Here is a 14,403-nt window from a genome sequence, read left to right on the forward strand (position 1 = left end):
AATAAGGAAGACCGAAGAAGAGTTGATGCTTTTGAGTTGTGGTGTTGGAGAACACCACCAAAAGTACCATGGACTGCAAATCTGTTCTAGAAGTGCAGCTGGAATGCTCCTTGGAAGCGAGAATGGCCAGACTGTCTCACCTACGTTGGTCATGTTGTCAGAAGGGACCATTCCCTGGAGAAGGGTATCATGCTTGGTAAAGTGGAGGGTCAGCCAAAAAGGGGAAGGCCCTCAATGAGATGGATTGACACAGTGGCTGCAACAGTGGGCTCAGGTACAGCCAGGATTGTGAGGCTGGCACAGGACTGGGCAGTGTTCCATTCTGTCGTATCCAGGGTTGCTATGAGTCAGAGCCGACTTGACAGCACCTAACGGCACAGCTACCAGGCATGATACCCCTCTCCAGGTACTGCTCCCTTCTGACAACATGACTAAGTGTGAGAGGTACAGTCTGGCCATTCTGGCTTCTAGGGAGCATTCCGGCTATAGTTTTCATTCTTCTAGCAGTCCTTGGTACATTCAGTATTATTCACCAATACCACGATTCAAATGCATCAGTTCTTGGTCTTCCTTATTAATTCTCCAGCTAGCACATGTATGAGGTGACTGAAAATACCTTGGTTTGGAGCAGGCGCACCTTAGTCTTCAAAGTGACATCTTTGCTCTTTACGTAAATGAGGGTAGTGCATAGAAAGTGCTGAGAACTGACTGACCGAATGATGAGCCGTAAACACTGAAAAGGCACATTCACAGGGAGCTAGAGTTCCCTATCTGGGTGTTTCCTTAGAGCAGTGGTTCTCAGCCCAAGAGGCTGTTGCCAAGTGATGTGTGGTAATATCTGGAAACTTTGGTGGCAGGATGCTCCTGGCAGCTAGTGGATAGAGGCCAGGGATGCTACTAGGTCCTAGAGTTTACAGGGCAGCCCCTCATCAGACGTCTCTGGCCCAAAATGCTGTACAGGCTGAGGTCGAGAAACTGGTCCTGGGGACATGGGGTGCTGACTTTTTTATTCCATACTTTAATTTGTAAAACTTCCATAATTTAAGATGAAGTTTTCATTACAGCTTTATGTAGTAGAGAAGGGTATAATTTCCAATGTATCGTGAATACTGGTACTTAAAAACAATGCTATTTTACCATTTAGTGTATCTAGTAGAATGTAATACCATAAGGATTTGATGTCAACTCTGATCCATTTAAACAGAATTACTCAGGGTTACATCTTTCCTTTTTGTCTCTGAAACTTGTTACATTTCCCCCACAGAATTGTAATAAATTTTATGGTTGAAAGTCTTATTGTGGGGGCACAGTATGAAAAATGTCATCAATGTCCCTGAGTTCTAAGTGTGGAAATTGTTAGGTTGGTGAATGTCTTGTTGTGTATGTTTTCACCACAATAAAAGTTTAAAAAAAAAAAAAAGTCTCAGTGATTGGTCTTTCATTCTCTGAATATAAATTGAAATTAAGTGTTCCTGGTTTTTTTGGTCTGGATTGAGTTATTCAGGTTACTATTAGTATACAGTTGAGATACAAACCAAATTGGGTATACGTTGGTAAGTAAACGTGCACACTTCTAGTGGAAGTGCACTACTTAATGATTGGGGTGGAGGGTCATTAAAGTAGGCAGCACTGACCCAGTATTTAGTCTTGTTTGGCTTCCCAAAGGTTTTTAGACATAGGGGGTGGATGGGAGAGACATGTTGTGAAGTGTGCGAAGGGAAGGTGGGGAAAGGGAACGGGCTTCATGCATTGACTGCGGATGAGCACGCAGACATGTCACTTCTAGGATGGTGCTTATGTGGGACAATCTAGAAGGCAGTTCTTTTTTCCCCCAGCAACACAGCACCCACCACAAGGGGCACTGCAGACACTATTACGTACACAGCACACAGTTGGGTGGGGTTTGGGAAGAGCAGAGACTTAGGGGAAGCCTTACCCTTTGCCCCTGCCCCAAGGAGGGGGCTTTCCCTAAGACAGACTTTCCTCTACACTTCCCTGTCCAAGATTGAAGCCCTGACTGGATTCCCACTCAACAGGGTCTGGATGGCTGGGACAGGGCAGCCATTGAGAGCCTCAGGAGAAGAGCTGAAGGAAGGGAAGGCAGGCCTGGGACAGGGTGGGGCGGGCCACCTCCATCTTGGCACAGGGTGGGAGGAGTAGGTGGTCCCTCGCAGACTCCCAGAGGGACTGCCGAACGGAAACAGCCTGGGCCTTGTCTCCTATCCCAGAGCCCTCTCTAGTAGGTTGAGTGTTAGAAGCAGGAGGGCTCGGGGTAGCCTTGGCTCCGGAGGAGACCACCAAGAGCAGAATGGTGCTGCCCGCCACAGTAATGAAACACTGCCGTACTGGTAGGTGCTGCCCCAAGGGTCCTGGAATCTCACAGCTGGCCTCTTCCACTTGCCTCATTAGAAAGCCATTCTTGAACATTCCGTGCCACATGCTCTCTGGGCACCCTTGAAGATGGAAGATTGCTACTCAAGAAGTACAGTATGCTGAAATACACACAAGGATGTGCTCACCTTAGCATCATTATAGCAGACAGACATGAATATCCATAAAGAATATGGGGTAACTAAGATGAGTATGGTCTTGGTGAAATACTAGGTAGCAGTTAAGGAAGCTGCAGAACAACTTGCATTTTAGAACAAAGTACTGTGTTCATGAATACACACACATGCATGAAAGGGAAAAACAACATACCCTTCAATCCATCATGGTGGGGAGAGGTATGGGGCAAGGGGCATGTGTGTGTAGAATGAATGTAAAACAAGACCTGGCTTTTTTTTTTTTTTTTTAAAGTGATTATTGTTGATTCTAGATGATAAGTATACAAGTGGTACTCCCTCAGCTCCCAAAAGTATGTGCAAAACAAAATGTGTATTTGGGAAAATTTGATGAGTGAGAGGAAGGAAAGTTAATCAAAGGCCAACTTCAGGGAGAAGCCACACTCCAGTTCTTCCACAAATGATATAAAATCCACTTCTGCCATTAGAACATGTGGTATTTAATATATTTGTGTCAACACTTGTGAGTTCTCATGGGGTTCCTTCCTATCCAGAGCCATGGCTGGGATCCCTGGGGGAAGGTTAAGGAATGGGTCCAAAATGCCAGCCTTTTTGGCTTTGAGAAGTATTCTAGATTTCCTTGAAGCTAAAGTTGGTCAAAGTTCTTTAACCTGAAATTTTCCTTTAGAAATGCCAGTATTACCCAAATGGTTCATGATTTTTATTCAAGCAACAGTATATTTAGGTGCTGAAAAAGATCACTAACGATTGATTTCAGAATTAAGTACCTATTTCATCTCTTACATGGACCTAGTCAGTCTATGAAGACGGCCTGACCGTGGACGCTGGTTCTGGACTGTGGCGGTCCAGTGCATCTTGCAATGGCACTTTCCTCTCACTGTCACTTGATCAGAAAAATACCCGTCCCAGTTCGAACAGGACCTTAAGGAATGAAAAGTGAGAAGGATCAATTTCACGGCAAACAAATGACTGCTACAATAAAATGACTCTTCCGAGACACTAATTGGCAAATGCTCCTAAAATAAGTAGCTGTTTGCCCTTCCCCACCGGCAGGCCGTGGGTCGGAGAGACTCGGTGCTGGGCTACACCCTACATAAGTGCAGCTAGTCTTTCCCAGGTGCTACCTCTCGAGATGTGGAACCGCTCCCAAAGTTACACTGACTGTGCACTGGTGAGACATACATAGTTCTTCAAATAACCGCACTTCAAAGAGCCTGTCTGGTAATTAGAACCACGCTTGTTGGTGCTGCTAACAGTTACTTCTCCCAGATTGGTCACTCTCAGAGCATCTACGTGTAGGGGAGGGCCCTGGGGAAGCCCCGCCCCCCGGCACCTCTATGGTGATGAGGACGACGATCATCCACTCCAGGCGCAGGGCCCTCTTCTCAGTCAGGTGGTTCCGCATGAGATCCGTCAGTTCCGTGCAGTGCTGAAGCTTTTCATTCATGACCTGTGTGAGGAAAGGCGGAGGCGGCCTCCTGGTTGTGTATTTTAAATTTGTTACAAGATACGGTCACATACTGCAGAATTCTAAGTTTAGGTAGGTAGACAGTGAAAATCATGTTACTTCCGCCCCCCCCCGCCTCTCCCCAACTTCTTGTGGCTCCACCCACCGATACACAACGCCACACAGGAGTAACTATGAGAACTACCCTACGTTCAGAGCTCTTGTGAGATTCTGACTAAAGCTCTAAAGAAAGAGGCCGAGTTCTGGTTTTTTGGTAGCCGATCTTGGATTTTTGGCAGTTAACGCACTTGAAACCTGATTCTTACTGCGCACTTGAAGTCACAATTGACTCAGTGGCAACTGGTTGGTTAGAAAGATGACAGAAACGATCGCCTTTTACTACGAACAAGTACGGCTAATGCGTCAAAAACCCCGACACTAACAACCGTGCCCTGGCGCACACTCTCCACTAGATGGCGCTGCTTTAAATGCTAAACTGCAAAGACTGTTAAACCTCACAAGCTGGGTGAAGGGGTTCAGAGGAAACAGCATCTTTTAATTTAAAACTTAAATAACACTACTAACAAGTTATATCTCCTTAATCTCTCCCTATTTCACCTTCCTCTGGAAACTGGAGTCCGGAAACAATTTCAAAAACATAGTTTGATTCCCTGATTACATCTGGGTGTACTTAAAGGTTCAGGTTTGGTTGGTAAAGATGACAGACAGGCCACTGGCGGCAGCGTAGCAGATGCACATGCAGGGAAAGACGCAGTGTGTGGGTGCAGCGCGCTCACCGTGATTCTGCAGAACGGTAAACTGCCTTTCTCATGAGGGTAAGACCGTGGGCCACACAGATAACACATCACCCTCCAAGCCCCTATGATCGCAGATGCCGTGCCACTCTAGAAGCTGACGTGTGAATGTTAAGAACACTGCCTCTTTGCTTCCTCCATTTTCCTCTGCCCTCCCCACTCCTTCCCTTTTTCTATTCCCACTGGCTCCCTGACCTTGTCAATAAACTTACTAAACCTTTAAGCTTGCTTCTTTCCAAGCTACTGACCCAACCCTCCTGCATTTACCTTCAACCCTGACTAAAGGATGGATAATGCGCATATATTACTTAACTCCCCTGAAACTTCCAAAGCCTCCTAATTGTGAAACCTAACATCCTGGTTCTAACCTCAGTTTACCCAAGCGTTTGACAACACCTCGAAGGCACAGTCCTTTGGCTTTTCCTCCTCTAAGACTGAAGAGTTCCACCTGTGACCACCACACCCTTCCCCTCCCCTGGCCGTTAGGTGGCATCTCCGGAAGCCAGGCCTCATGGCTCTTCTCCGGCTCTGCACCCCTTGCATGATTCCATCCCACGTCTGCGTCTCGTTTCCGAGGTGCTTCCTACACCTCAGTCATCGGCATCCCACCACTGTCGTTTCCGTAATGTAAGGGCACCAGTCATAGTGCTTAATTTCCCACAGACTTGACTTCTTGTTGTTGTTGTTGTTATGTGCCGTCGAGTCAAACCTGACTCATAGCGACCCCTCCTTGGGTTTCCGAGGCAGTATCACTACGGAAGTAGGATTGCCCAACCTTCCTTCCGAGGAGTGGCTGGTGGGTTTGAACCGCCAGCCGTCTGGTTAGCAGGCAAGTGTCTTAGCCACTATGCTACCAGAGCTTAGAAATGTTTATTTTACAAGAAAACTCACTGCCACATAAAGAGAAGCAGTGTGTGTTGCCTGCACGAAGCCGGGCACCATCAGGCTGGGCAACGCCCACAGACTCCTCCTAGGTGGTCATCAAGGACAGAAATGTCACCTGCCCAATGCTTCAGCATTGTTTGGTTCCAGGTTCACCTATCACCTGAATTGGCCTGCACTTCCTGTGTACTAGCCCACACTTTGGGAGCTCTGGTGGTGTAGTGTCTAAGGCACTTGACTGTTAACCAGAAGGCTGGCGGTTCAGACCCACCAGCCACTCCTCGGAAGGAAGACTGGGCAATCTACTTCCGTAGTGATACTGCCTCAGAAACCCAAGGAGGGGTCGCTATGAGTGAGACACTACTCGATGGCACGTAACAACCACAACAGCCTACACTTTGGGAAAGACTTTCACTGAGTTAACAACTCAGTTTTGACATCACAACCCCAGTGCCAAGCCTGAACCTTCCTCTGACTGATTTCTCACTGCTTAGGAAACGTTGGGTTTCCTACCAGCCCCTTGGATTCAGCTTTCCTTAAATGAAGCTGGCACCTTGTTAGCGCCTGTCCCTCTCCTAAGTCACCAGGGAAGGGGCACATGGTCTCCACTCGGCACCCCAGCCCCTCAGCAGTTCCTCAGCCAGAAGGGGTCTTGACCTGGTACCCGCTTACCACTTATTCCTGCCTGCTTGCTTCCATCCTGCCTGGGAATTTCAGTTGCCCCCCAAAAAACAAACCAGCTGAGGTTTGTCCAGGATGCTCCCCCACTGCCTTCTCCACAAAGGAAGCCATCTCGAGTGCAGCCACTCCCAGTGCTGGCCCCGCAACCCCGAGGCTCAGCCTGTGTCACTCCCCCGCCACCTCCTGCTTTTGCTCAGTGCTCTCACAGCATCTGTTGTCCCTACTTTAGTGCTTACTTCATTCTGCCTTGTTGACGTCATGTCTGTCTGCTCAGCACCCTTTCCTCCTGCCCCCCTTCTTTTTAGGGAACTCCTTTCCCACTGTTTACAACCCCATGATACTGCCCATCATGGTACCAACACCTACCTGACATCCCTCTGCCCTGCCCTACCTCAGAAGCCTAGCGTGTCAATGGGGCGGGGCAAAACCCAGGTGTGGCCACAACTGAATGTGTCTTCCCAGAAGGTGCTGACATCCTGACCTTGCACCTGTAAATATGACCCCATCTGGAAACGGGGTTTTCTTTTGTTGGTTATGAGGTCTTAAGTGTAGTCTAGGGTCCTAAACCTAATCACCTCTTAGTTACAGACACACAGAGAGAGCAACTACAGACACTGTGTGAGGACCTGTCTACTAGCAAAGGAGGCGGAGAATCTTCAACCAACACCAGAAATTAGTAGAGTCCACAGAAAGAACTGACATGGCTGGTGACTCTGATTTGGACTTCTGGTCTCCAGAACCGTGAGGCGACAGATTTCTCTTCTTTAAAGCCACCTGCTGGTGCTATATCTCTGAGTTCAGCACTAGCAAACAGACACCAACCACAATGGCTAGTTCTCTTAGCACAAGACTGACCAAAGCTTGGGAACAGGCCCCAAGTCATGTTAATTAGAGTCACATCTTAAAGTAAAGGGAGGCCTTTCTCTCTCACTGCCGTCGGCTCAGGTCCGACTCCTAATGACCGCTCCTTGGGTTTCCGAAGCAGCATCGCTATGGAAGTAGATCACCCCACCTTCCTTCCGGGGAGTGGCCTTCTGGTCAGCAGTCAAAGGCCTTAGGCACTATGCCACCAGAGCTCCCAAAGGGAGGTAGGAAACGCCTTTCATGCACTGAAGTTTCCAGGGTGAGCTGAAAGCCTGGGGTTCTCCTCGTCCCCATCCCTGTTCTCCCTGCTTCGTGAGAAGACCACTGAGATGGAAAGGAAGAGGCGAGAAGATGCTGAAGAGAGACCCCGTCCCGTGACTGTCTGGGTGTGTGAGTCACATTCCCCGAGCACTTCCCACCTGCTCTCCTCAGTCAAGTGCCGGCCAGCAGGTCCTGACTAGTGCAGGCTTCACAGTCCCTGAGCTATGGCTTCATGAAAGGTGTGACAGGCACATGGAGGAAGCAGGAAAGGCAGCCAGTGTCACCAAGCTGGGAAACGTGAATTAGGCTTTAAATAGGCTGCTGCCAGGAAGAAAAGCTGAGGGGGAGTGTGGGAGTGCAGAGGAGAGAGCATTTGGAGCAGAGGAAACGGCATGGCGGCAGGTACAGCTGGAGCGTGGGAAACAGGAAATGAGGTTAAAAAGGTAAGCTGGTACCAGCTTGAGAGAGGCACTGCACTGTGTGTGGTGGGCGGAAAGTGCTTGTGTCCCAATTAGGAGCTCTGGTGGCACAGTGCCTAAGGCATCTGACTGCTAACCAGAAGGCTGGCGGTTCAAACCCACCAGCCACTCCTCGGAAGGAAGGTTGGGCAATCTACTTCCGTAGTGATACCGTCTTGGCAACCCAAGGAGGGGTCGCTGTGAGTCGGATCCGACTCCTCGGCAAAGGTTGCATTGCGTTGTCCCAGTCCCTGGAACCTGTGAACACGCTGTTGGGTTACATGGCAAAGGGGAATTAAGACTGAATATGAAATTAATGTGTTAATCAACCTTAAGTAGGGAGCTAATCCTAGATTCCTTGGGTGGGTCCTTAAAAGTGGAGGAGGGCAGAGTGATGCAATGTGAGGTCACCTCCACCCACTTTGGTAGATGGAAGGGGCCACGAGCCCAGAAACGTGGGCTGCTCTGGAGGCTGGAAAAGGCAGGGAAAGAGGCCCTACCTCGAGACTTCAAAAAGGAACACAGCCTGCTGGCACCCTGACCTCAGCTCATGTCAGCCTTCTGACCTAACCCCCAAAACCAAACCCATTGACACTGAGTTGATTCCAATTCATAGCAACCCCCACTGGGTTTCTGAGGCGGTAAATCTTTACAGAAGTAGATTGCCTGTCTTCCTTCCATGGAGTGGCTGGTGGGTTTGAACCTCCAACCTTCTGGCTAGCAGTCAGATGCCTTAGGCACTGGATCACAAGAGCTGCTCTTTCTGACGTACAGATTGTAGTAATATTTATTACAGCAATAAGAAACTCATACACCATGCTTAATTTTATTCTCAGGTCTGGTTAGCAGTCAAATGCCTTAGGCACTATGCCACCAGAGCTCCCTATTCTCGGGTAATAGGGACTATTTCACTCCGAATTCAAACCTTTACTATTTACTGTGCTGGGCAGAGGAAAACGAATGATGACCAAGACAAACATGTCTCTCTCTTCTGGCCAAAGGGTACAGGAGGAATTAGAAACGGGGTCAGTGGAGCAGCTGGAGATGGTGAAGGTGTGCGAAAAGCCCAGGTGAAAGAAGGGGAGGCCTACTTTGGGAAGCCCGAAGGCAGGGGAAGGAAGACAGGGCAACATGGAGATTTATCACCTCAGAGACCCAGCGGGGTTGCGATGAGTCAGAATCGACTCACTGGCAGCGGGTCTGGTTAGTCTTGGTCTGAGGGGGGGGTTAGTGTGGCGTCCTCCCGTTTCCCTCACCATGCATACTTTCAATGAACAGTTGTCAAAGAGGGAGGGATACTCAGGAGAAAATGAAGACAGTGTGGGTGACTGGATATGAAGGGTGAAGCAGAAAGAGGAAGCCAAGATGACTTTCAAGTCTTCTGGTTGAGGGACTAGGTAGATGCGGCTTCACTAACTGAAACAGAGACTAAAGGAGGGTCAATATTTTATGGGAGAAAACAATGAGCTTCAGTCACTGACTGATTCTACCACGTGTGAGGTGTTTGCCAGGAACTGGGAGCAGAGCAGGGAAGAAATGACCACAGCTCCTGACCCCACAGAGCTTATGCTCCAATGGGACTGATGCAGGTCATTCTAAAGAGGATTCTCCCAGACAGGAAATCTGGAGGTTCTGTGAGATTTGGTAAGCAACTGGAAACATCTAGAAGGCTGTGGGGTAAAGGAGCTAGTTTTACTTGAAGTAATGTAGACTGTGTCTTTGGCTTCAGAGAAATAACCCTTGAAGTAATTGGGTGCCTTAGTCTGAGACTTCCTGGCCACACCTGGGAAGGTGTGCTAGTGAGCAGGAGCTAGGCAGCCCAGAAAAGACTCTCCTGGAAGGAGGATATCAACTAGCCTCAGGAAGTATGATTTAGTCTATCATGCAAGACTGTCGTAGTTATGTTTGCGTGTCAACTTGGCTGGGCCTGGTTGAGTGGCTGGGCAGCTGGTGGTAGTTGTTCCCCATGATTAGACTGGCAATTAGCTCCATGGTGGGCTCTACCACAAGCAGCTGAGTAGCTGCCTTTGGGACGTGGTCTGCTTCCTGTATATAAGGAGAAGCCTTGGGAATGGTCTCTGGCCTATGGCACGCTTGGACCCTGCATGTAGCTGTGTCATTGCTCAGCAGCCTGCTATGCTCTGCCGACCTTGGGACTTAAAATGGACTTAAGTTAATGGCCTGCCATGTGGTTTGGTAACATCGGGACTGTGCCTTTTTACTTGTCAATCTTGGGGCTTCTCAGCCACAGCAGCCAGCAGCTGTCTGAGTGAAGAAACGCCTCTAGCTCCAGTGGGCCGGGAGCAGGAGGCAGAGCTGGACCCCAAGGTTGAGGGGCTTTCACCCAGCCCCTAGAGCCTGGTACTTTGAATATGGACTGAAAGTCTCCAAACTGTCAGAATAAACTCCTGTTAGTTAAGGCCATCCCATTTGTGGTGTATTCCTGTCAGAACGGCACTAGGGAACCAGAACAAAGATAGACTGATAAAAACCCCGAACACGGAGGCTGAGAGCTTCCTGGTTAGCGAGAACATCTGCTCTTGGGAGGGTGCACTCCCTTGGGACATGAAAGCTCCTTGTTTGAAACCCTTCCAGACTTTGCTCTAAGCATCTCTCTTCATTTGAATCCTTTTTGGCGATAATGAATCTGCAGCCTTAAGTGCACTCTCTGCATTCTGCTAGCCATTCCAGCAAATCACCAAACCCAACGGGGCAGCAGCAGTTAGCAGTTCAGAAAGGAGGAGTGTGGTGTAGACTCCTGAGCTTATGGTTGGCATCCTGAGGGGGTACTGGGAAGCCAGCCCCAAATGGGTGGCTGCAGGTCAGAAGGTTGGGGTCTCATGTGGACCCCTCAAACTTGGGTCTGGCATCTGCTTATCTGGCAGTCCAAAGGATGATGTCCTCTTAATCTGTGACCTCTGACCTAGCTATGGGCATCTAAGGTTAATAGAGTCTGAAGGGGTGACCCGCAATGAGGACATTTGCTTTGCTTTGCTTTGCTTTGGCTTGACATTGGGAAGACAAAGTCAGTGGGACATAGAAGAGTTCCATGGAATTTGTCAGATGCCAAAGGAATTTAGACACTCAAAGATTTTACTTATTTTATGAGTTTTCAGAAACATAATTTGCAAATATAGAAAGTGAAATGTCGTCCAAATGCATGTGGCTGTCATGCTTAAGGCAAGCACTGATCTCTCCTAGGTTCCTATCCACATACCTGACCCTCCAGGCCCTTGTATCAGATCACTTCTTTTGTCTTTCTGGCACATTTCACCATATATTTGGGAGGAAAGCATTTTCTTTCTCTACTGTGTTTTAAGAAAGGAGAGGGGGTAATCTCAAGAGTGTAGCTCCAATTTCATATAACTCCCTCTTTTTCCCTAACATATTGCTACTTCTACTTTTAGCTATTCTGCCCCAGTTCCTAACACAGAATCCATTAAAGATGTGGAAGAAATAATTTAATTTGTAAAGATAATTTAAAGGAATCTTGAATTTCGGCTCCTGGGGAAAAATTAAAGAGGATTTTTAGGCACTGTTGGATATTCCTAAAGCTAAATTTAAGGTATGAAAGGTAAATCAGATTTAGTTTAAGAACTTAATAATTTAAGGTGATCGTCTTCATGGGATAAGCTGCAAGTGAATTTCTCAAGAAAACTACTATTTTCTTAATTGAAAAAAATAATTCTGAAACATTTTTAGAGCATCTTAAAGTTTTGGGGTGGTACCTCATGACCAGAAGCCCTAAAAGAATAGCTGAAAATTTTCTAGAAAAAGAAAGTAATTAGAAAAATCTTAGAACACACGAGGAAGGAAAAAAAGAACAAAAGGAAGAATAAAAACCTAGGCAGACACAAAAGATTTTCCTTCTTTTGTGATTTGATTTCTAAGTTGAAGCAATTATAATTATGGCGCTGCCTGATGCAGTTCTCAGTGTTTGCAGAGGAAATATTTTAAGCAATGAAACTGTAAATGGGGGAAATGGGAAGGGAAGGCAGGTTTCTGTACTTCACTTAATCTTGTAAAATGTCAAAACCAGTAGACTGGTCAGTAACCATCACGAAATCACCCTAAATGATGATTTAGGAGATGCACTCACAGACAATCCAGAGAAATCAAAGGAGAAGTCTACAAAATGTTCAAGCAACCCGCTGGAGGGCGGACACTGATACACACAACTTGGATGCGTCTCAAGGGCATTACGCTGGGGGGGAGGGCAGAAAAGCCAGTCTCAAAAGTCACACGCTGTATGATTCTATTTATAAAACATCCTCAAAGTGACAAAACTGTAGAGATGGTGAACAGATCATTCACTGCCAGGCACTGGGAATGGCAGGGGAAGAGAGGTTCAGCATCACTATAAAGGGGTCACATGCGGGAGAGCTTTGTGGTTTTGTATCTTGCTTATATGGTTACACAAATCTATGCCTCTTTCCTAATGTGGTCTACTGGTCTACCTCCATCATTACACCCTCCATATTTCCTGAAACAGATGTCTTCTCAACTTTGCTTCCCCACTTCCAAATTCCAAAGGCCTTCGGAATAGTTCCAGTGGGCAGTCTTGCTGCAACCCTAGTCTTGACATGTCTTACATTCAGCTCATTACCTTTGCCCTTTCTGACACTCTGTTGTGCCCCCTTTCCACCTGTCACCTACAGGCAAACACCTTTACTCTTCCCTCTCTGACCTCCTATTACCAATCACTTGCCTCATCTTAAATGATTCTTTTTAAAATGCATTTCTATTCTCATTCTTACCATCATGGTTCAGGACCCCGTAAACTCTTGCTTAAAACTTGACAAGAACTTTCTAACAGACCACTTGGTTTCCAAACCAGGGCTTTGAACTAATGCACTCATGGCTGACAACATGACATTGGAACAGACCTGAAGTTTAAAAATGTGGGTGATTCAGAACACCAAGCAGAACGGAAAACCAGCGAGTCAAAGCCCTAGGCTGGGAGCCTCAGAAGAGGCATGGTGAGCCCTGTCAGGAGCCTGATGTGTGACATGGGTCACTGGCAGGACTGTGGACAGCACTGCATATTCAAAGTGGTGCAGCCGACTGCCATCTTCGAGCCAGTTTCAACCCAGCTAGTAAAGAGATCTAGCTGCCATACGACGTGTGCGACACTGCCCTTGTTTTCTAAGAGGGACGTTCAGTTTCCAGCAGGGCTTTGTTAGCATCCCAGTTCACCCACATTTAAAAATTCGGGTCCATTCCAGTGTCAGAAACGGTTCGAAGCCCTGCTCCAAACTCTCACCAATCTTACCCAGTCTGACAAGCAAGTATCAGAGGAATCCTTGAAATAAAAATTTGAAAACTGTACAGGAGAAGGGGAAAGGCTCATCTAAAGAGATCTGATTAAACCAAACAAGCTACACATGTTTACTTCCATTCAAAACACTGATCTTCACAGTTACATGCACTATTGGCACCACGTGTCTCTCTCTCTCAGCAAAGGTGCAAACACATACCTTCACTCTACGGGCAATGCTGAGGAACTGACAGGTTTTATCGTAGAGCTCTTCCAGGTTCTCTCTGTCCCAGTAGAAATCAGGAGTGATCAGGAAGTCTGAACTCAAGTTTATACGATGTCTTCAAAAAAGGAAAAATGAAAACAATTTTATTTCCAGCTTGAGTCAAAAAATCAGTTTCTGTTGTATTTTATTTCTACATGGTGCGTTACAAAAACTTATTTTTAATGCTGACCTTTGTAATACTTCTGAGAAACATGCCAAGAAGAAAATTTACAAGAGAACCTCAAAATTCTCAATTAATTCAATCTATGATATCAATATCATCTATGAAGTAGACAGAAAAAAAGAAACCCCTCTCATTTTGTTCGCAGTATCTAAGCGTGTTTTTTTCGATAATCAATTTGATGATACACACGCATACATACACACACATGTTCTGAGGAGATAGCTAATACAATCACATGGCTTCAAAATGAAAAAGATACTAAAGAGGTAAAAATGGACAACCTTTGTTAAACTCCTGTCCTGGTCTCTCCCTTTCTCCCCTCCCTACAACCGCCATCACTAGTCTGTTCGGAATCCTTCCAGTGTTCCTTTATGCAAACACTGGTTGAGCAAATACACACTTAAACACACACTCTTATCGTCTACCTTTTTTACACAAGAAGTCTAGGCTGACTTTTAGAAAATTTAATTGAATAAAAATTTAAGTTACAAAAACAGCATACAAATAGCCTCACTATAAAAAGAAAATGCCGTAGAGAAGGATTCAGAACCACAGTGGTAGTCCTTACCCCATCGCCCAGCTCAAATCCCTCATCTCCCCAAGGGGCAGCCTGTGAACAGTTCGGTGTGTCCTTCCAGATACTTTCTTATGCATACATGCCTGTGTGCACACATGCACATGTATGTGTATATGAATTCATCTCAAGATAAACAGGAATTTTTTTGTTTATATAAGTGGGATCATACCACACATAATTTGTGACT

General features: G+C 46.7%; 1 protein-coding gene across 1 annotated transcript in view; it reads right to left on the reverse strand.

The window, feature by feature from the left end:
* Positions 1–3,413: 3,413 nt before the first annotated feature.
* RMND1 (required for meiotic nuclear division 1 homolog) overlaps positions 3,414–14,403 on the reverse strand; it is a 48,237-nt gene continuing 37,247 nt past the window's right edge. The window contains exons 9-11 of the mRNA XM_007943210.2: positions 13,411–13,531; positions 3,859–3,975; positions 3,414–3,446 (exon numbers count right to left, since the gene is read on the reverse strand). Coding sequence (XP_007941401.1) covers positions 3,414–3,446; positions 3,859–3,975; positions 13,411–13,531 — 271 coding nt within the window. The remainder of the gene's footprint in view (positions 3,447–3,858; positions 3,976–13,410; positions 13,532–14,403) is intronic.

Source organism: Orycteropus afer, unplaced genomic scaffold (assembly GCF_000298275.1).
Source record: "Orycteropus afer afer isolate SDZICR_OR568_19922 unplaced genomic scaffold, OryAfe1.0 scaffold00101, whole genome shotgun sequence".
Classification (NCBI taxonomy): domain Eukaryota; kingdom Metazoa; phylum Chordata; class Mammalia; order Tubulidentata; family Orycteropodidae; genus Orycteropus; species Orycteropus afer.